The sequence below is a fragment of the Pongo abelii genome, chromosome 1, assembly GCF_028885655.2.
Source record: "Pongo abelii isolate AG06213 chromosome 1, NHGRI_mPonAbe1-v2.0_pri, whole genome shotgun sequence".
Taxonomy (NCBI): domain Eukaryota; kingdom Metazoa; phylum Chordata; class Mammalia; order Primates; family Hominidae; genus Pongo; species Pongo abelii.
The window spans coordinates 166,246,427-166,268,768 of NC_071985.2; the positions used below are offsets into that span (position 1 = coordinate 166,246,427).

At 37.0% G+C, this 22,342-nt stretch overlaps 1 protein-coding gene across 1 annotated transcript in view; it reads left to right on the forward strand.

The window, feature by feature from the left end:
* Positions 1 to 22,342, forward strand: part of DNAI4 (dynein axonemal intermediate chain 4) — a 113,689-nt gene that overhangs the window by 51,577 nt on the left and 39,770 nt on the right. The window contains 2 exon segments of the mRNA XM_024246372.3: positions 4,991 to 5,130; positions 14,236 to 14,391. Coding sequence (XP_024102140.2) covers positions 4,991 to 5,130; positions 14,236 to 14,391 — 296 coding nt within the window.

Below are 22,342 nucleotides of genomic sequence, written 5' to 3' on the forward strand. Positions count from 1 at the left end.
GATCACTTGAGGTCAGGAGTTTGAGACCAGCCTGGCCAACATGGTGAAACCTTGTCTTTATTAAAAATACAAAAATTGGCTGGGCATGGTGGCGGGCACCTATAATCCCAGCTACTCGGGAGGCTGAGGCATGAGAATTGCTTCTCCAGGAGGGGAAGGTTGCAGTGAGTGGAGATCACCCTGGGCAACACAGTGAGACCACATCTCTTATTATTATTATGTATAAATAAATAAATAGATAAATAAGAGCATTGGAATATAAAAGTAATTTCTTTAAAAAGTAAAAATAGAAAAAATATTTTTAAAAAACATGTCACCTGCAGAGGAACAATTAAACTGACAGCATTATTAGGGATAAAGTGTACTTCATAATGATAGGAAGGTATAGTTATCCTGAACTTGAATATTCCTAATAAAATAACATGGGCCAGACACGGTGGCTCACGCCTGTAATCCCAGCACTTTGGGAGGATGAGGTGGGTGGATCACCTGAGGTCAGGAGTTCATGAGCAGCCTGGTCAAAATGGTAAAACCTTGTGTCTACTAAAAGTACAAAAATTAGCTGGGCGTGGTGGCTTATGCCAGTAGTACCAGCTTCTCGGGAGGCCGAGGCAGGAGAATCACTTGAACCTGAGAGGCGGAGGTTGCAGTGAGCTGAGGTCGTGCCACTGCACTGCAGCCTGGGTGACAGAGCAAGACTCCGTCTCAATAAATAAATAAATAAATAAAATAACCTGAAAATATGTGAAGCAAAAATTGGAAACTTGATACATATCCTGTTAAAGCAGGAGATTCAAACACACCTCTATTAATTGTTGGTAGGTCAACCAGAGAACACATTAGTATGGATATAGAAAATTTGAATAAAAACTTAATGGTCAGATACAGACTTCTGTACTCAACAATTAGAGAACACATTCTCTTTCAGCACACATGCAGCATTTATAAAAAATTAATATACATTTTTTTCAGCACCACACCACACCTATTCCAAAATTGACCACATACTTGGAAGTAAAGCTCTCCTCAATAAATGTAAAAGAACAGAAATTATAACAAACTATCTCTCAGATCACAGTGCAATCAAGCTAGAACTCAGGATTAAGAATCTCACTCAAAACCGCTCAACTACATGGAAACTGAACAACCTGCTCCTGAATGACTACTGGGTACATAACAAAATGAAGGCAGAAATAAAGATGTTCTTTGAAACCAACGAGAACCAAGACACAACATACCAGAATCTCTGGGATGCATTCAAAGCAGTGTGTAGAGGGAAATTTATAGCACTAAATGCCCACAAGAGAAAGCAGGAAAGATCCAAAATTGACACCCTAACATCACAATTAAAAGAACTAGAAAAGCAAGAGCAAACACATTCAAAAGCTAGCAGAAGACAAGAAATAACTAAAATCAGAGCAGAACTGAAGGAAATAGAGACACAAAAAACCCTTCAAAAAATTAATGAATCCAGGAGCTGGTTTTTTGAAAGGATCAACAAAATTGATAGACCGCTAGCAAGATTAATAAAGAAAAAAAGAGAGAAGAATCAAATAGATGCAATAAAAAATGATAAAGGGGATATCACCACCGATCCCACAGAAATACAAACTACCATCAGAGAATACTACAAACACCTCTATGCAAATAAACTAGAAAATCTAGAAGAAATGGATAAATTCCTCAACACATACACCCTCCCAAGACTAAACCAGGAAGAAGTTGAATCTCTGAATAGACCAATAACAGGAGCTGAAATTGTGGCAATAATCAATAGCTTACCAACCAAAAAAAGTCCAGGACCAGATGGGTTCACAGCCGAATTCTACCAGAGGTACAAGGAGGAGCTGGTACCATTCCTTCTGAAACTATTCCAATCAATAGAAAAAGAGGGAATCCTCCCTAACTCATTTTATGAGGCCAGCATCATCCTGATACCAAAGCCTGGCAGAGACACAACAAAAAAAGAGAATTTTAGACCAATATCCTTGATGAACATTGATGCAAAAATCCTCAATAAAATACTGGCAAACAGAATCCAGCAGCACATCAAAAAGCTTATCCACCATGATCAAGTGGGCTTCATCCCTGGGATGCAAGGCTGGTTCAATATACGCAAATCAATAAATGTAATCCAGCATATAAACAGAACCAAAGACAAAAACCACATGATTATCTCAATAGATGCAGAAAAGGCCTTTGACAAAATTCAACAACCCTTCATGCTAAAAACTCTCAATAAATTAGGTATTGATGGGACGTATCTCAAAATAATAAGAGCTATCTATGACAAACCCACAGCCAATATCATACTGAATGGGCAAAAACTGGAAGCATTCCCTTTGAAAACTGGCACAAGACAGGGATGCCCTCTCTCACCACTCCTATTCAACATCGTGTTGGAAGTTCTGGCCAGGGCAATTAGGCAGGAGAAGGAAATCAAGGGTATTCAATTAGGAAAAGAAGAAGTCAAATTGTCCCTGTTTGCAGATGACAGGATAGTATATCTAGAAAACCCCATTGTCTCAGCCCAAAATCTCCTTAAGCTGATAAGCAAATTCAGCAAAGTCTCAGGATACAAAATCAATGTACAAAAATCACAAGCATTCTTATACACCAATAACAGACAAACGGAGAGCCAAATCATGAGTGAACTCCCATTCACAATTGCTTCAAAGAGAATAAAATACCTAGGAATCCAACTTACAAGGGATGTGAAGGAACTCTTCAAGGAGAACTACAAACCACTGCTCAAGGAAATAAAAGAGGATACAAACAAATGGAAGAACATTCCATGCTCATGGGTAGGAAGAATCAATATCTTGAAAATGGCCACCCTTCCCAAGGTAATTTACAGATTCAATGCCATCCCCATCAAGCTACCAATGACTTTCTTCACAGAATTGGATAAAACTACTTTAAAGTTCATATGGAACCAAAAAAGAGCCCGCATCGTCAAGTCGATCCTAAGCCAAAAGAACAAAGCTGCAGGCATCACACTACCTGACTTCAAACTATACCACAAGGCTACAGTAACCAAAACAGCATGGTACTGGTACCAAAACAGAGATATAGATCAATGGAATAGAACAGAGCCGTCAGAAATAATGCCACATATGTACAACTATCTGATCTTAGACAAACCTGAGAAAAACAAGCAATGGGGAAAGGATTCCCTATTTAATAAATGGTGCTGGGAAAACTGGCTAGCCATATGTAGAAAGCTGAAACTGGATCCCTTCCTTACACCTTATACAAAAATCAATTCAAGATGGATTAAAGACTTAAACGTTAGACCTAAAACCGTAAAAACCCTAGAAGAAAACCTAGGCATTACCATTCAGGACATAGGCACGGGCAAGGACTTCATGTCTAAAACACCAAAAGCAATGGCAACAAAAACCAAAATTGACAAATGGGATCTAATTAAACTCAAGAGCTTCTGCACAGCAAAAGAAACTACCATCAGAGTGAACAGGCAACCTACAAAATGGGAGAAAATTTTCACAACCTACTCATCTGACAAAGGGCTAATATCCAGAATCTACAATGAACTCCAACAAATTTACAAGAAAAAAACAAACAACCCCATCAAAAAGTGGGTGAAGGACATGAACAGACACTTCTCAAAAGAAGACATTTATGCAGCCAAAAAACACATGAAAAAATGCTCACCATCACTGGCCATCAGAGAAATGCAAATCAAAACCACAATGAGATACCATCTCACACCAGTTAGAATGGCGATCATTAAAAAGTCAGGAAACAGCAGGTGCTGGAGAGGATGTGGAGAAATAGGAACACTTTTACACTGTTGGTGGGACTGTAAACTAGTTCAACCCTTGTGGAAGTCAGTGTGGCGATTCCTCAGGGATCTAGAAATAGAAATTCCATTCGACCCAGCCATCCCATTGCTGGGTATATACCCAAGAGACTATAAATCATGCTGCTATAAAGACACATGCACACGTATGTTTATTGCGGCATTATTCACAATAGCAAAGACTTGGAACCAACCCAAATGTCCAACAATGATAGACTGGATTAAGAAAATGTGGCACATATACACCATGGAATACTATGCAGCCATAAAAAATGATGAGTTCATGTCCTTTGTAGGGACATGGATGAAATTGGAAATCATCATTCTCAGTAAACTATCGCAAGAACAAAAAACCAAACACTGCATATTCTCACTCATAGGTGGGAATTGAACAATGAGAACACATGGACACAGGAAGGGGAACATCACACTTCGGGGACTGTTGTGGGGTGGGGGGAGGGGGGAGGGATAGCATTGGGAGATATACCTAATGCTAGATGAGGAGTTAGTGGGTGCAGCGCACCAGCATGGCACATGTATACATATGTGACTTACCTGCACATTGCACACATGTACCATAAAACCTAAAGTATAATAATAATAATAATAATAAAACCTAAAGTATAATAATAATAATAATAATAATAATAAAAATAAATAAATAAATAAATAAGTTTATTTAAAAAATTATTCATAAGGCTATGAAGCAAGGTCTCAAAAATTTCAGAATAGAATTACACAAATGAAAATTTCTGGCCACAATGCAATAAAGTTAAAAATTAATAACTTAAATCTCAACTAAAACAGACACATTTACATACACATTTGGAAGTTCAAAAGCACATTTCTAAATTCCTCATGGGTCATCAAAGAAGTAATGGAAAATCTAAAAATATTCAGAACTAAAACCTACTTGGAGTTAGCACTAGCATGTTATTGATAAGGTACCGAAAGTAGTAGGGATGTTGGGAAATAGACACAGTATAAAAGAGTCCTCTGGAGGTCATTTAGTGCAGTCTTTTCCTAAGGCTTTTTTTGAACTCTCACTTCACTTTTTGGTGCAAGCCACATTAATGAAAGTAATTTTAAGGAAAAGAATAATATAAAGAGATTATATATGTGGTGATGATTCTTATTAATGAGTTGGATACACTTTATTTTTTACAGTCAGAGAAACAAGAATTATGAAGTCCTTTGTAGAAACAGATTAGGCAACGACCTATATGTTGAAAGGATGATGCAGACTTTCAATGGAGCACCAAAGAATAAAGATGTTCAATGTGATAAAATCATAATGGAAGATAAAGGTAATTTCTTTCATTCTGCTTGATAAACTATAATGTTCTAATATACGTTCTTTGAGTCTGTCAATCAACAAGTGAATATTGAAATATATAAGGCAAAAATAAAAATAATTTGGCCAAACCACAACAGTACTTGGACACTGTGTTCTATAGCTTTCAGAATTTGACATGTTAAGTAATAAATATATAGATTTGAATAACATAATTATTCATCTTGATTTTTATGCATACTATATCATAGAACTTTATACTCTTTAAATGTTTATATAAACTGATTATTTACTATGTCACAAAGAATATCAGCCATAACTATTAACATTTTAAATGTGTCAGACACTATGTCCTTCACATATATTAACTGGTTTAATTTTTACAGCAACCCTATGAGGTAGATACTATTATGCTTCCCCATTTTATAGATGAGGAAACAGGCAAAGAGAAGTTTGCTAACTGTTCTGGTTCTAGAGCTTGTGCACTTAACTACTATACTTACCACCTCTCACTGTGTACAAATTAACAAACCTGAGCACATTGCATAGCCAAAATCTGTAGGGTGTAGCCAAAGAAGTAATTACAAGCGAAGTTATATTCTTCCTTTTTTTTTTTTTTTTTTTTTTTGAGGCAGAGTCTCACCTTGTCACCCAGGCTGGAATGCAATAGCACAATCTCGGCTCACTGCAACCTCTGCCTCCTGGGTTCAAGCAATTCTCCCCCTCAGCCTCCCAAGCAGCTGGGATTACAGGCACCTGCCATCATGTCCGGTGAATTTTTGTATTTTTATAGAGATGGGTTTTCACCATGTTGGCCAGGATGGTCTTGAACTTCTGAACTCAGGTGATCCGCCCGCCTCAGCCTCCCAAAGTGCTGGGATTACAGGCATGAGCCACTGTGCCCAGCGAGTTATATTCTTTTTCTTTTTTTTTTTTTTTGAGACACAGTTTCGCTCTTGTCACCCAGGCTGGAGTGCAATGGCGCAATCTTGGCTCACTGCAACCTCCACCTCCCGGGTTCAAGCAATTCTCCTGCCTCAGCCTCCCGAGTAGCTGAGATTACAGGTGCCCGCCACCATGGCCAGCTAATTTTTGTATTTTTAGTAGAGATGGGGTTTCACCATGTTGAAGGCTGGTCTTGAACTCCTGACCTCAGGTGATCCTCCCATCTCGACCTCCCAAAGTGCTGGGATTCCAGGCATGAGCCACCGCGCCTGGCCACGGCTGGTTTTATTCTTAATTGCCTTTATTATGCAGCAAAACTATGAGCTAGTTTTTACAAAAGATTAACAGAACAAACCCCTAGCAAAAAAATTAACCATTGCTTTTAATCAAAGAACATACATACATCTTATTGGTGAAAGCATTTATTCCTTACTCCTAATGTTTTCTTTTATGTGGAAGAACACGAGTGGATATCTTTATCTCCATCTCTTTCTGTTCTCTCACTCATTCCTACTTAGGAGTGGAGGTATGACTTACTTGATTGGTAAATAACCTTACATGGGGATGTACGGTTATTCCCCTGCTTTCCCTCTTCTGGTAGCCTGCTGGCAGAAAGGAATACAAATTCTGTTTGGTTTCTCCATGCTATAAATTTTATAGGGGGAGGACTCAACATTGTTAGGCCTGTGGTTATCAAGCTCATTGTTGCTGCACATCTAAACTGTATCAGCCAATCTAAACATTATCAGTAATAAAGGTAATTTTGATCTCTGTTTTATTCTTTGTCAGTTTCTTAATTGGTGCAAACTTGGATGGACCCAGAAAAGTGAATTCCTAGATGATATTTAGTAACTTTTTCTAGTCCTTAACCAATTCATATTAAGAAACCTATTCATATTTTTTCCAAATATTAATATGTAGTAAAGGGTTTAAATATTTTTAAATGGATTACTGTATGTAACTTTAGGTTTCCAATTCATATTAGGAAACCTATTCATATTTTTTTCCAAAAGTAAAGGGTTTAAATATTTTAAATGGATTACTGTATGTGACTTTATGCTAAAATATTTGAAAATAAAAAAAAGAATGATTCTTTATGGAACTCAAAATTATCAAAACTTCCCAAGAAGTAATAGAATTACACATTAACTCAAAGAAATGGGAAAATTTTACCAAAAATACCCCTTTAAAATGGCCTAGATCAAGGTCAAATTACTTTAGAGGTTTATTCTGTAAATGTGAGAATACTTTATAATATTCATGTGTATTAGGATTCTTCAGAAAAACAGAACCAATAGAATATGTATATATATATTCATATCTAGGATTTATTTATTTATTTATTTTGAGACAGAGTCTCGCTCTGTCGCCAGGCTGGAGTGCAGTGGTACAATCTCAGCTCACTGCAACCTCCGCCTCCTTGGTTCAAGTGATTCTCCTGCCTCAGCCTCCCAAGTATCTGGGACTACAGGTGCGCCACCACACCCAGCTAATTTTTGTATTTTTAGTAGAGACGGTATTTCACTGTGTTGGCCAGGATGGTCTTGATCTCCTGACCTCATGATCTGCCCACCTCGGCCTCCCAAAGTGCTGGGATTACAGGCATGAGCCACTGCGCCTGGCCAATTTATAGTTTATATCTAGTATTTATTTATAAAGCGATGTATTACAGGGCATTGGCTTATGTAATTATGGAGGCTGAGAAGTACCATGATCTGCCATGTGCAAACTGGGGACACAGGAAAGCTGATGTGGTAGTTTGAAGCCCTGAGAGTTGAAGAACCAACAGTATCGATTCCAGTCTACCTCTGAACACCTGAGAACCAGGAGCACTGAGGGCAGGGGATTGACGCCCCTACTGAAGTAATCAGGCAGAGTGAATTCAACCTTCCTCCACCTTCTAATTCTATTCAGCCCTCAGTGTATTGGATGATGCCCACCACATTGGAGAGAGCCATCTGCTTTACTCAGTCCACCAATTCAAATGTTAATCTCTTGTGAATATACCTTCACAGATACACCCAGATACAACGTTTAACCAGCTAGCTAGGCATCCTGTGCCCAGTCAGGTTGACATATAAAGTTAACCATCACACCATGTTATTTAAATTGCTCCAAGTTATATAAAACATGAGGATATTTACTAGTTTTTAAAACAAGGTTAACAAAACATTACAAAGAAAATATAGACTAATCTCATAGATATGTGGAAAAATTAAAAATATAGTAGTACTAAATTTGAAGCCTCAAGGCATTAGGAATCCCTATAGCAACAACTTATTCTAGGAGTATAAAGATTATTAAATATCAGGAAACCTATGATTCATCATTACAAAATCATATTCATAGGTTTAATGTAAAACAAGAATGGTAAATGCCAAAAAGAGCAGTTGATGCAATTCAGACTTCATTCCTGATGAAATTATCTGTACAGGAATGGTATGGATCTTCTTGATAAAATATTTAAAATAAAAAGCAAAATTTTTGCTTGCAGGTGAACCACTAGAGATAATAATTGCTATGATCCATTAAATATAAGAACCAGAACATAGTGTCACTTATCACAGTAACTCTTCAAGTTTGTTTTGGCAGTTCCAACTATTGCAGTAAGACAGCAACAGATATAAGATATTAATATTTATAAGGATTCAAAACCAAATAGTCATTATTTGTAGGTGACATTAGTGTCTACTTAGCTACCTCAGGAGCATCAACTAAAAAAAATAGTTCCAGGATGATGCAACAAAAATGGCAGAGTAGGTAGTTCTGACAACGTGTCGCTCCACAGAAATGCTCCTAAAACAGAGCAAACGCTGTCAGAATCTGTTGCATTCATGGAACAAGAACAGAATGTTCTTTAAAAAAAAAAAATCCAAAGAATAAAAGGATCTTGATAGCTTAATAAAATGTTTGGAAGATAACAAAAAAAAATTCCAAGAAGTAGAGAAGAAAAACAAAGAGATGGAAAATCTAAGAGAAACAATAAAATGAGAGGACCAATCCAGAAAGTTCAATAGTCAATAATGGTTCCTAAAATAGAAAATGGAGGGGAGGAGATAATTCAGTAAAACCTCTCAGACTTGAAAGTCAAAAGTTGGAAGATTGAAGGGGAACAACAAGTGCCAGCATATTACCAATAAATGAAATTTTAAAATGTGGGGGACAGAAAATGTCCACAAACTACCAGAGAGAAAAATAAATAGGTCAGTGTGGAGAACAAGACATCAGACTGGTTGGAAACAAGAATGAAATGGAACACTGCTGATATGCTTGGCTGTGTTCCCACCCAAATCTCATCTTGAATTTTAATCCCCATAATTCCTACATGTTGTGAGAGGGAAGAGGTGGAGATAATTGAATCACGGGGGTGGTTACCTTCTTGTTGTTCTTGATAGTGAGTGAGTTCTCATGAGATCTGATGGTTTTATAAGGGGCTTCCCCCTTCGCTCGTCACTCGCTTTTCTCACCTAGTGCCATGTAAGACATACCTTCCACCATGACTGTGAAGCCTCCCTTGCCATGTGGAACTGTGAGTCAATTAAAATTCTTTATAAATTACCCTTGGTAATTTTTTATTTTAATTTATAATTAATTTATAAATTTATAATATAATTTATAAATTACCCTTGGTAATTTTTAATTTTAATTTATAATTACCCTTGGGTATGTCTTCATAGCCGCATGAAAATGGACTAATACAACTGCCTTCAAAATTTAGAAGGTAAATAATTTCCAGTCTACATACTACATCCAACCAAACGTCAAGTCTGATGGTAGAATAAAGACATTTTCATATATGCAAAGTATCAAAATAATTTACCCCTCCTGTATATTTTTTCAAGAAGTCAAGGATGTGCTCAACCAAAACCACTGTGAAACAAAAAAAGAAGAAGACAATAAAATACATTGAACAGGAGGTCTGACATAGGAGTGAGGTGATAGTAGTTCCCAGCAGGATAATGACTGGATAGCCTAGAATTTCAGCTGTTCACCAAACATAGAAGGCAACCTATCTACATTAAAACTTGAGATTGACATATTGATCACTACCATAACCTAGATGCTTGCTGACATTATACAATCTCTTTAACCTGAGGACAGAATACTTAGGTACATTATCGTTCTGAATTCTTTTCTGCATCTAGCTTGCATTTACCATTCTTTTTTTTTCTTTTTTTAGGAGACAGTCTCATTCTGTCGCCCAGGCTGGAGTGCCATGGTGCAATCTCAGCTCACTGCAACCATTGCCTCCTGGGTTCGAGTGATTCTCCTGCCTCACCCTCCCAAGTAGCTGGGATTACAAGTGCCTGCCATCACAACCCGGCTTATTTTTGTATTTTTACTAGAGACAGGGTTTCACCATTTTGGCCAGGCTGGTCTCAAACTCCTGACCTCAAGTGATCCACTGGCCTCAGCCTCCCAAAGTGCTGGGATGAGGCATGAGCCACCACACCGCGTTTACCATTCTTAATCCAGTTCCTGCTTTCCTTTTCAATAGGCCTCCATAGTTAAGTTGAAGCTCAATTATTTGAAATGCCACCTTTATCATAAGTGACTATATGTATACTGTCAGGGAAAACTTCCTCCTCCCTTTTTGTGAAACTTTACAGAAATAACTTCTGCTAAATTAACACTTTTGGCGTCTCTCTGTACATTATTTACTCATTCCCAGGAAAAGAGAAGTGACTAATTTGATGAGAGAATTTAGGAGAAGGAATGAAGCTCAGTCATTTCTGGCTGAGGCACTTTTTGTTAAGTCTGTTCACTTGCAGAAATCATGCGATCTGGGCTGTTCTTACCCCTGTGGAGGAAGTCTGTGCTTGTCTAGCTGTGACAGTTACTGGTTAGTAGTTCTTCCCTATATTCTGGAAGGAAGAATTAGCAAGTCCATTTAGTTGCAGATTTAAGGCTACATTTTTCAATTAGACTTATCAGTAATAAAGGTAATATTTTGACCTCCATTTCTCTGATTCTTGTATCTCTTCCAGTTTCATCCAAAACCAGGCAGGGAAAAGGTACACTTTTATTGATCCATAAAATCTTTTTGTTGTTGTTGTTTTGAGATGGAGTCTTGCTCTGACACCCAGGTTGAAGGGCAATGGTGCAATCTTGTCTCACTGCAACCTCTGCCTCCCAGGTTCAAGTGATTCTCGTGCCTCAGCCTCCCAAGTAGCTGCGATTACAGGCACGTGCCACCACGCCGGGCTAATTTTTGCATTTTTAGTAGAGATGGGGTTTCATCATGTTGGCCAGGCTGGTCTCAAACTCCTTACTTCAAGTGATCTGCCTGCCTCGTCCTCCCAAAGTGCTGGGATTACAGGTGTGAGCCACCATGGCTGGCATCCATAAAATCTTAATATTTACTTAATTTGCATCTAAATTCTTTAGTGTAAACTGTCTTTCATTATTTAACAACTTTATTATGAAATATGTACTGCAAACAGAAGAGCATACAACACATACATGTGTAGTGTAAAGAAAAAATCAATACCATGTACTCACCAGCCAGGATAAGAAATAGAACATCCCCAGTTGATTAGAAGCCCCCTGTACACTGTCCTATCACAACCCTCTTTCTTCTAGCCACCTCTAACAGAGGTATCCACTCACCTAACTTTTGGGTTGATCATTACCTTGCTCTTTTTTGAGACAGAGTCTCGCTTTGTTGCCCAGGCTGGAGTGCAGTGGTACGATCTCGGCTCACTGCAACTGTCGCCTTCTGGGTTCAAGCGATTCTCCTGCCTCAGCCTCCAGAGTAGCTGGATCTATAAGTGTCCGCCACCATGCACAGCTATTTTTAGTAGATACAGGGTTTCACCATGTTGGCTGGCCAGGATGGTCTCGATCTCTTGACCTCATGATCTGCCTGCCTCAGCCTCCCAAAGTGCTGGGATTACAGGCATGAGCCACTGCGCCTGGCCTACCTTGCTCTTTTAAATGTTTTTTTCTTTTATAGCAGAGGCTGTAACTGAACTGCCCATATCACCTCTGCATTACCTCTTGCTAGCCAATCTCCATCTGTTGACACCTGCGTTTCTTTGCCTTTTAACAACTATTTAAACATATATTACACTGAGAAATGCTTAAAAAAAAAGGCACAGTTTGGAATGCTTCTTTTCTGATACCATTTAAAATAAGCTTTCTTTAATAGCATATAATTACAAAATTGAGAAGTCACAATCATTCATTATTACCCATCTTTTACATAACAGTAGGGCATGAATTTTGAGACTTTATTTTTTAACAGCTTTATTGAGTTAGAATTATATACAAAACTGCACTTAATAATGTATACAATTTGACAGGTTTGAAAGTTTTTTTCTTAGGTTAATTAAACTTGTTCAGATGAACAAAGGTAACTATAGTACCCAAACTAAAATGAGCAGTAATTTGTTATTTACAAATAAGAGTCAACTTTTAATTATCCAAACATATTGTATTGCTTATTTATAATAGGCATATTTATTTATGTAACAATTATTAATGACCATGTAACAGTATGTTCCTATATGCTAAACTTACTAAACTTTCAGTTAAACGAAAGAAAAAGAAAGTTAAGTAATTCAGTTTTCAAAGATGTAATTTCTAAGTTCTCTTCATGAACATGGAAAATGTACTTTTTTCAATTGAGCAAAATATACTACGTATTCTGTGCATGACTTTGTTAGATGGCCTTATGATGAGTTCATTAAGATATAAATATCATTAAGAAATTTGAGTTAACATTCTTACCCATTGAGGCCGGGCATGGTGGCTCACACTTGTAATCCCAGCACTTTGGGAGGCCAAGGCAGGTGGATCACTTAAGGTCAGGAGATCAAGACCAGCCTGGCCAACATGGTGAACCCCATCTCTACTAAAAATAAAAAATTAGCCAGGCATGGTGTGGGTGCCTGTAATCCCAGCTACTTGGGGAGGCTGAGGCAGGAGAATCACTTGAACCCGGGACACATAGGTTGCAATGAGCTGAGATTCTACCACTGCACTCCAGCCTGGGCAACAGAGCAAAACTCTTAAAAAAACGAAACAAAACGAACAAACAAAAAACCCGATTATTACCCATTGAAAACACTGCTTTACTAGAGCTCCTCCATTTTGTATTAGGAAAATAATAGTTGTAGCAATTAAGAGGCTGCATTTATTAGATCCACATTCTGTTTTGATTTTTAAGGAAAAAAATTATGTATTAAATCACTATCCTTTAACTGAAAAATTGGTAAATTTAGCATGTACAAATATATTGTTATATGATCGCTGATAAAATAATTGCTGCATAAACATAAATCAGCAGTGAAAGAGACTTGGAGTTTTTAAGTTATTATTTAAAGATAAATAACACTGCCAATATTTGTTTGCAAACCATTGTTATATTTTTGATGATTTGAATAAATTTAACCTAAACTATAATTTTAAAAGAGACGATAATAAACATACTATTATACAAGCTTCTTGAGATCAGAGTCTATCAATTTTCCCAGCAGGGACAATCTTTTCACATAATAAGTGTATAGGAAATTTTACTTGATAAAAATGGAATCAGATGCTTGCAAATATCTGTTGACAATATATTATGTATTAATCATAAGTAAAGGAACATAAAAGTTTTTTTATAACATATTTGTCCAGATGCATATCACCAAGGCAGTCCTACAATGACAGACTAATGAGATTATGCTGTACAGGTGTGGGATAGAGGGAAGGGAGGTGTGATGGTCAGAAAATATTGTGAAGATAATTTGGAGTTATCCTTAAAGCATTAAAATGTTTGTAGATACTAATAGTGTGATGACTAAGGATCTCTTGAGGTATCCTCATGATGTATTTCTTTGTCATTTCTATCCACTTCCTGTTATATTGTAAAACAATAGTGTTTTTAAAAATAAACAGTAGATTCTTTTTTAATTTTTAATTTCTTTAAAGAGAGGGTCTTACCATGTTGTCTAGGCTAGAGTGCAGTGGCTATTCTCAGGTGTCATCATAGCACACTACTGCCTCTAACTCCTGGCCTCAAGTGATCCTCCTGCCTCAGGTGGACCAAGTAGCTGGCACGGGCAACTGCATCAGGCAACAGTAGATATTCTTATCTTAGCTTTTTCTGTGAGTAGTTTTGTATAAAGCTAAAATGTTGGAATTTGGTTTAAAACAATTTTTACCTTTCTGTCTCTTTATCTAGGCATAATGTCCACTGCCTGGGATTTGTATGATTCTTACAATGCTATGGAACTTTTATCTTTATCAGTAAAACAATCTGTGGTTGAGTCAAGTAGTAAAGCAAATGTACTTCCTAAAGATCAGGACCAAAGATTGCCAGGGAGCACTACAGAAAAAAGTAAGATTTCATTTATTTTAATTTTTTTTGAATGACTTTAACATGGCATTTTTAATAAATTCTTTTTTGGCAGTTAACAATGTTTTCTTTCTGATGGACCATGAAAAGTACAACTTTTACTCAGAGATAGCACTATTACTCTATCACATGGTCTTGGACTTAACTGAAAAATTTACATTTTTCTTGGATATCTGTCAAGAATTTTCAGTTTGTCTCTTTCTCTAGTGCACCTTTACTTGCTCTTAAGCTCTCTTTTATACATGTGAGTTCCATCATTTTCTATCTCCCTTTCTTTTAATTAGATTACTTATGAGAAAAAGGATGTATACTAGCTCTATGACAACTTAAAATGGATTTATACATTAACAACAGTGGCTCTTAATTTGGGGCTATTTTACTTCCCCTGGGGACATTTGGATGTCTGGAGACATTCTTGTTTTTCATGACTATGAGGGCATCTACCGGGGATACTGCAAAAAATCTTTCAGTACACAGGACAGTCCCTGCAACAAAGAATTTTCAACCCAAAATGTCAGTACATGTACTGCCATGGTTGAGAAACCCTACATTACAACTTTAGCTTCTAGTATTTTAATTTTTAAGATGAAATGTTATAATTAAAATCAATACAAAGTTGTAGCTTTCCAAATAAACTTTGCAATGTAGAAGAACCTTTACTAAGTCTAGTTTTGAGAAGTTTGTTCAATTCCACTTCTGAATAGTTTATGGTTATCTACTTTTACTTTTCCTAATCTGAAATGTTGTATCTTTTTCCTACAAAATTATATTACTGCATTTAGGTGATGGTCCTCATTTTAGAATAACTAAAACCTGATACTTTTTTTAAGTTTTGGCAAATTTTTAAAATTAAATGGAAATGTTCCTACTTTCACTAATTTTGACCCAAAGACAAATGGAATATTTTCAAGTTCAGTAAATCAGTAAGTATAAGTATTTCAAAATAACAAGTTTAAAGAGAATTAATAATTTCCAGAAAACAATTCCCTTATTTATAATTGACTACATTTCCTTAGGAGACTATAGATCCCAAAGACCTTTCAACTTGTTCCTTTTTTAAAATCTCATTTTCTAGTCTCTTCGAATCTTAACTTTTAATAAGTGATCTATATTCCATAGTTCTTTAACTATGTTTATGGTCATGTAGACTAGAGCTATGTTTTACTGAAGGTTGTTTATAATGAGGAATACTTAATTTTCTAAGAGAACAATGAAGGGGAAGAATAAATTATTTAATATTCGTTATCACTAAAGAAACATTGTTTTTGTCTATACAATAGGTTTGCTTGTAGAAGCTATTAAAAACTGCTCAGAAAAATCCAATCTTAGACTGGAAATTACACTGGGAGTTTATATTAGATCGATCTCTTCCACACCATTAAGGCCATTGATCTACAAAAATGTGCGAGTGCAAAGTCCCCCACAAAAAATAAATCTCAATTTGTGAATCTTTCAGAGTATTTCATGTGTGTATGGGTGTGCTTTTAAAAACCAAAAGGGATAATAAAACCATATTCAATAACTACAATAGTAAAATAAAGATATACTTTATTTTACTATTGTAGCCAGTCAAGGGAGTAGGGGAAACTAGAACTAGGAAAAGAAAGTTAAAAAATAGAAAAAAATAGGTAACAAAGCTGAATAATCAGATTTACTGAAAATGTAAAGGAAATTCAGATCAAAACTAGGACTAGTTACCTCTAAGGTCCTTTTGACTCTGAGGTTTTTATAGTAGAAACAGAAAGGAAAAAAAAGTTAAATATGGTCCATATTTGATTTAAGAAATATTTTTATTCTATTTAAACTTTGAATGTATTATACAAGTTGCATTTAACCTTCTATTTATCATACTCAAGGGGGGAAAATGTCCAGTAATATTTGCCTTTGAAAGAAGACTATATCTCAGTTGATAGAGAAAAATTATTTTTTCTTCTGAAATAGTGCTGTAGGTTTAGAAAATTGATTAACAGAATTTTCTAGTACAGTTTTAGATTTACAGAAAAATTGAGCACATAGTACCAAGAGATCCATAAAATCCCTTCATCTCTCTACTTTCTGTGCACAGTGGCCCCTATTATTAATATTTTGCACTAATGTGGTATATTTGTTACAATTGGTGAACCAATGGTGATACATTATTATTAATTAAAATCCATAGCTTACATTAAGTTCCATTCTTTGTGTTATATAGTTCTTTGTATTTTAACAAATGCATAATGGCATGTTTCTACCATTACAGTTTTATACAGCAAAAAATTAATAGTTTCACTGTCCTAAATATCGCCTGTGGACCACCTATTCATCATTTCTTCTTTCTCTTGTACCCTTGATAGTCACTGATATTTTTATTTTTATTGTCTTTTAGTTTCGTCTTTTCCACATTGTCATATAGTTGGAGTCATACAATATGTGTAGCTTTCTGAGACTGGCTCCTTTTACTAAACGATATGCACTTAAGCCTCCTCTATGTTTTTTCATGGCTTGACAGCTCATTTATTTTTGTCACTGAATAATATTCCATTAGATGAGTGTACCACAGTTTGCTTATATATTCACTTATTGAAGGACATCTTGGCTGCTTCAAATTTTTTGTAATTTTGAATAAAATGGTTATAAACATTCATGTGCAGGTTTTTGTGTGGACATAAGTTTTCAACTCATTTGAGTCAATATCTAGGAGCCTGATTTTTGGATCATACAGTAAGAGTATCCCTAGACTTTTACGAAACTACCAACTGTCTTCCAAAGTGGTTGTACTATTTTGCATTCCATTAGCAATGAGTGAGCATTCCTGTTTCTCATTCTTGCCAGCATTTGGTATTGTTAGTTTTTTTGGATTGTAGCCACTCAAATATATATGTAGTGGTAGCTCATTATTGTTTTAATTTACAACCCCCTAATGTGATATTGAGCATCTTTATATCTTTTTTGGTGAAATATCTATGTGGATGTTTTGCCTTTTTAAAAATTTGGCTGTTTGTTTTCTTATTGAGTTTTAAGGGTCCTATGTACAATTTAGTTCTTTATCAGATATATGTATGTACTTTCTCCTAGTCTATGGCATGTCTCTTCATTTTTATTAGCAGGGTTTTTCACAGATGATAAATTTTTAATTTAAATAAAGTCTAATTTATCAGTTTTTTAATTTTTTACATTGTGTTTTTGATGCTATATCTAAAAACTTATCTCCATTTTCTCCTGTATGAGAAGGGATATCCTAACCTTATTACTGATCTTAGGGGAAAGTTTTTAGTTTCTCACCGTTATGTATGATGTTCATTGTAGGTTTTATATAGCTGTTCCTTATCAAGTTCAGGAAGTTCCCCTTCTCTTCCTAATTTACTGGGAGTTTTTATCATGAATGTGCAATGAATTTCGTCAAGTACTTTTTCTGTGTCTATTGATGTATTTTTCTTTTTTAGCTTGTTGATGTGATGGATTACATTAATTGGATCCTGAATGTTGAACCAGCTTTGCATACCTTGAAAAAATGCCATTTGATTATGTTGTATAATTCTTTTTATACATTGGTGGATTCTATTTGCTAATATTTTGTTGAGGATTTTTGCCTTTTTTTTTTTTTTTGAGACGGAGTCTCGCTCTGTTGCCCAGGCTGGAATGCTGTGGCCTGATCTCGGCTCACTGCAAGCCCCGCCTCCCGGGTTCACGCCATTCTCCTGCCTCAGCCTCCCGAGTAGCTGGGGCTACAGGCGCCCGCCACCACACCCGGCTAATTTTTTTGTATTTTTTTTTTAGTAGAGACGGGGTTTCACTATGTTAGCCAGGACGGTCTCGGTCTCCTCACCTCAAGATCTGCCCGCCTCGGCCTCCCAAAGTGCTGGGAGCCGCTGCTCCCAGCCAATTTTTGCATTACTTTCATGTGAGATATTGTTCTGTAATTTTCCTTTCTTGTAATGTCTTGGAGTTAGGGTAATGCTAGCCTAATAAAACGAGTTGGAAAGTATTTTCTCTTCACCTATTTTCTGAAATAATTGTATAAAAATGATATTTTTACCTTTAGTGTTTGGTAGAATTCACCAGTGAAAGCATGATGCTTTCTATTTTGGAAGGTTATTAATTATTGACTCAGCTTCTTTAACAGATATAGGCCTATTCAGATTATCCATTTTTCCTTGAGTGAGTTTTGGTAGTTTGTGCCTTTTAAGGAATTGTTCCATTTCAATCTAAGTTATATATTTTGTGGGCAGAAGGCCGGGTGCGGTGGCTCACGCCTGTAATCCCAGCACTTTGGTAAGCTGAGGCAGGCGGATCACCTGAGGTCGGGAGTTCAAGACCAGCCTGACCAACATGGAGAAACTCCGTCTATACTAAAAATTCAAAATTAGCCGGGCGTTGTGGTTCATGCCTGTAATCCCAGCTATTTGGGAGGCTGAGGCAGGAGAATCGATTGAACCTGGGAGGCAGAGGTTGCGGGGAGCCAAGATCGTGCCATTGTACTCCACCCTGGGCAACAAGAGTGAAACTCCATCTCAAAGAAAAAAAAAAAATTTGTGAGCAGAGTCTTTAACATGATTTCTTTTTTTTTTATTTTATTATACTTTAAGTTCTAGGGTACATGTGCACAATGTGCAGTTTTGTTACATATGTATACATGTGCCAAATTGGTGTGCTGCACCCATTAACTCATCATTTACATTAGGTATATCTCCTAATGCTATCCCTCCCCGCTCCCCCCACCCCACAACAGGCTCCAGTGTATGATGTTCCCCTTCCTGTATCCAAGTGTTCTCATTGTTCAATTCCCACCTATGAGTGAGAACATGCGGTGTTTGGTTTTTTGTCCTTGCGATAGTTTGCTGAGAATGATGGTTTCCAGCTTCATCCATGTCCCTACAAAGGACATGAATTCTCTTAGGTCCATGGAATCAGTAGTGATGACACTTCTTCCATTTCTCATACTGGCAATTTTAAATATTCTTTCTTTTTTTCTTGGTTAGCCTGGCTAAAAATTATGAATTTTATTGATATTTTCAAAGAACTAACTTGTGATTTTATTAATTTTCTCTAATGATGTTTTGTTTTTGATGTCATTGATTTCGAAGTTTTCTTTTTTTCTGCGTGCTTTAGGTTTATGTTTATTTTATTTCTCTAGTGTCCTAAGGTGGAAGCTTATATTACTGATTTTAGATCTTTCTTCTTTTCCACTATATGTATTCAATGTTAAAATTTTTCTCTAAGAACTGTTTTTGCTGTGCCACACAAATTTTGATAAGTTGTATTTTCCTTTTCATTTAGTTCAAAATATTTTAAAATTTCATTTGAGACTTCTTCTTTGACCTATTTGTTATTTATAAATATTTTGTTTAATCTCCAAATATTTTGGGATTGTCCAACTATCTTTCTTTTATTTAATTCTAATGTAATTCCTTTGTGTTCTGAGGCTGTATGTGATTTCTATTCTTTTAAATTTTTCAAATGTGTTTTATGACCCAGAATATAGTCTATCTTGGTGAATATGCCATGTAAGCTTGAGAAAAATGTTTATTTGTTGATAATCGATTAACTATTTTATAAGTGTTATTTTTTTTTTAATTTTTATTTTATTTTTTTGAGACGGAGTCTCGCTCTGTCGCCCAGGCTGGAGTGCAGTGGTGCGATCTCGGCTCACTACAACCTCTGCATCCTGGGTTCACGCCATTCTCCTGCCTCAGCCTCTCGAGTAGCTGGGACTACAGGCGCCCGCCACCATGCCCGGCTATTTTTTTTGTATTTTTAGTAGAGACGGGGTTTCACCGTGTTAGCCGGCATGGTCTGGATCTCCTGACCTCGTGATCTGCCCACCTCAGCCTCCCGAAGTGCTGGGATTACAGGCTTGAGCCACCGCGCCTCGCCTATAAGTGTTATTTAGATTCAGTTGATTGCTGGTGATGTTCAAGTGTATCTTTGGCCAGGTGCGGTGGCTTACCCTGTAATCCCAGCACTTTGGGAGGCCCAGACAGGCAGAACACCTGAGGTCAGGAGTTCAAGACCAGCCTGGTCAACATAGCAAAACCCCATCTCTACTAAAAAATACAAAAATTAGCCGGGTGTGGTGGCGGGTGCCCTTAGTCCCAGCTACTTGGGAGGCTGAGGCAGGAGAATCGCTTGAACCCAGAAGGTGGAGATAGCAGTGAGCCCAGATCGCGCCATCGCACTCCAGCCTGGGCAACCAAGAGTGAAACTCTGTCTCAAAACAACAACAACTACAACAAACCTATATCTTTACTGATTTTCTGTCTGTTGATCTGTTAATTACTGATATGGAGGAGTGTTAAGTCTCCAACTATAATAATGGACTTGTGCTTTCAACTCTATCAGTGGGCTTTACATATTTTGTAGTCTTGTTTTTTGCACCATAAGCATTTAAGATTATTATGTCTTCTTGGAGAATTGACCCATTTTTCATATGTAATGCCCCTCTTTATCTTGGATAATTTTCTTTGCTCTGAAGTCTGCTTCATCTGTAATTAAATATAGCTACTCCAGCTTCTTTAATTAGTGTGTAGATAGTATATCTTTCTCCATTTCTTTAATTTTATTGTATTTGTATCTTTATATTGAAAGCAGACAACATTGTTTTAAAATGTAGGTTTTGTTCTTATTGAGGTATGGCAAAACCAACAGATCAGGAGATGATTGCCATTGCAAAGATAGCTTATTATTATACTCAGATCTCAGAAGGAGGCATTTCATGCCATGAACTACATCTATAAGTATCAGAGTTGGTTAGAAGGCAAAGAGAGTGATGTGGAAAACATGGGCAAGAGCCTTTATTGTGGTTACTAGGGAAAGGAATGGTGAGGCAAGGTAGGCAAGTTTAGGATTGGCTAGTCTGAGTAATTTCAGTGGGCTCTGGGGTTTAGCAGATATTCATACTTGTCTTGTAGCTGGCCCTGGGTAATTAGGGCAAGGGAAACTAGTGACTGAGTGGGAAAGCTTTGTTAAGGAGGCAGTTGGGTTATGGCCTCTGGTTGATTGGTTTGCATATGGAAGGTATGCTATCAGGTGAATCCTTTACTATCTTTAGGAATTGGCTAATGCTAGTGGGGGCAGTTCCTCCAGGGTTAGCAAGGCCCCAGGATATCAAAGCATTAAGTACAAAAAGAATTGATATCTTTACTGTGTTAAGTCTTTCAATCTGTGAACATGGAATGTCTCTCCATTTATTTAGATCTCATTTATTTAGATCTTTGAACTTTTTAAATTTTTATTTTTATTTACATATTTATTTTGAGGCAGAGTCTTGCTCTGCCACCCAGGCTGGAGTACAGTGGCATGATCTTGGCTCAATGCAATCTCTGCCTCCTCCCGGGTTCAAGCCATTCTCCTGCCTCAGCTCCCGAATAGCTGGGATTACAGGTGCACACCACCAAGCCTGGCTAATTTTTGTGTTCTTAATAGTGACGGGGTTTCACCATGCTGTCCAGGTTGGTCTCGAACTCCTGATCTCAGGTGATCTGCCTGCCTCCGCCTCCCAGTGCTGGGATTACAGGTGTGAGCCACTGCACCCAGCCAAGATCTTCTTCAACCTTTTTAAAATCAGCATTTTGTAGTTTTCAGCGTTCAAGCCCTGTACATGTTTTGATAGATTTACACCTAAGTTTTTTTTTAAGCAATTGTACATAGTATTTTGTTTGTTTTGTTTGAGATAGGGTCTTGGTGTGTCACTCAGGCTGGAATGCAGCAGCACAATCATGGCTCACTGCAGCCTCAACCTCCCAGGCTCAAGCAATTCTCCCACCTCAGCCTCCCAAGTAGCTGGGACTACAGGTGTTTACCACCACACTCAGCTAATTTAAAAATTTTTGTAGACACAAGGTCTCACTATGTTGCCTAGACTATTCTCAAACTCCTGAGGTCAACTAATCCTCCTGCCTTGGCCTCACAAAGTGCTGGGGTTACAGGCATGAGCAACTGTACCCAGACAGTATTG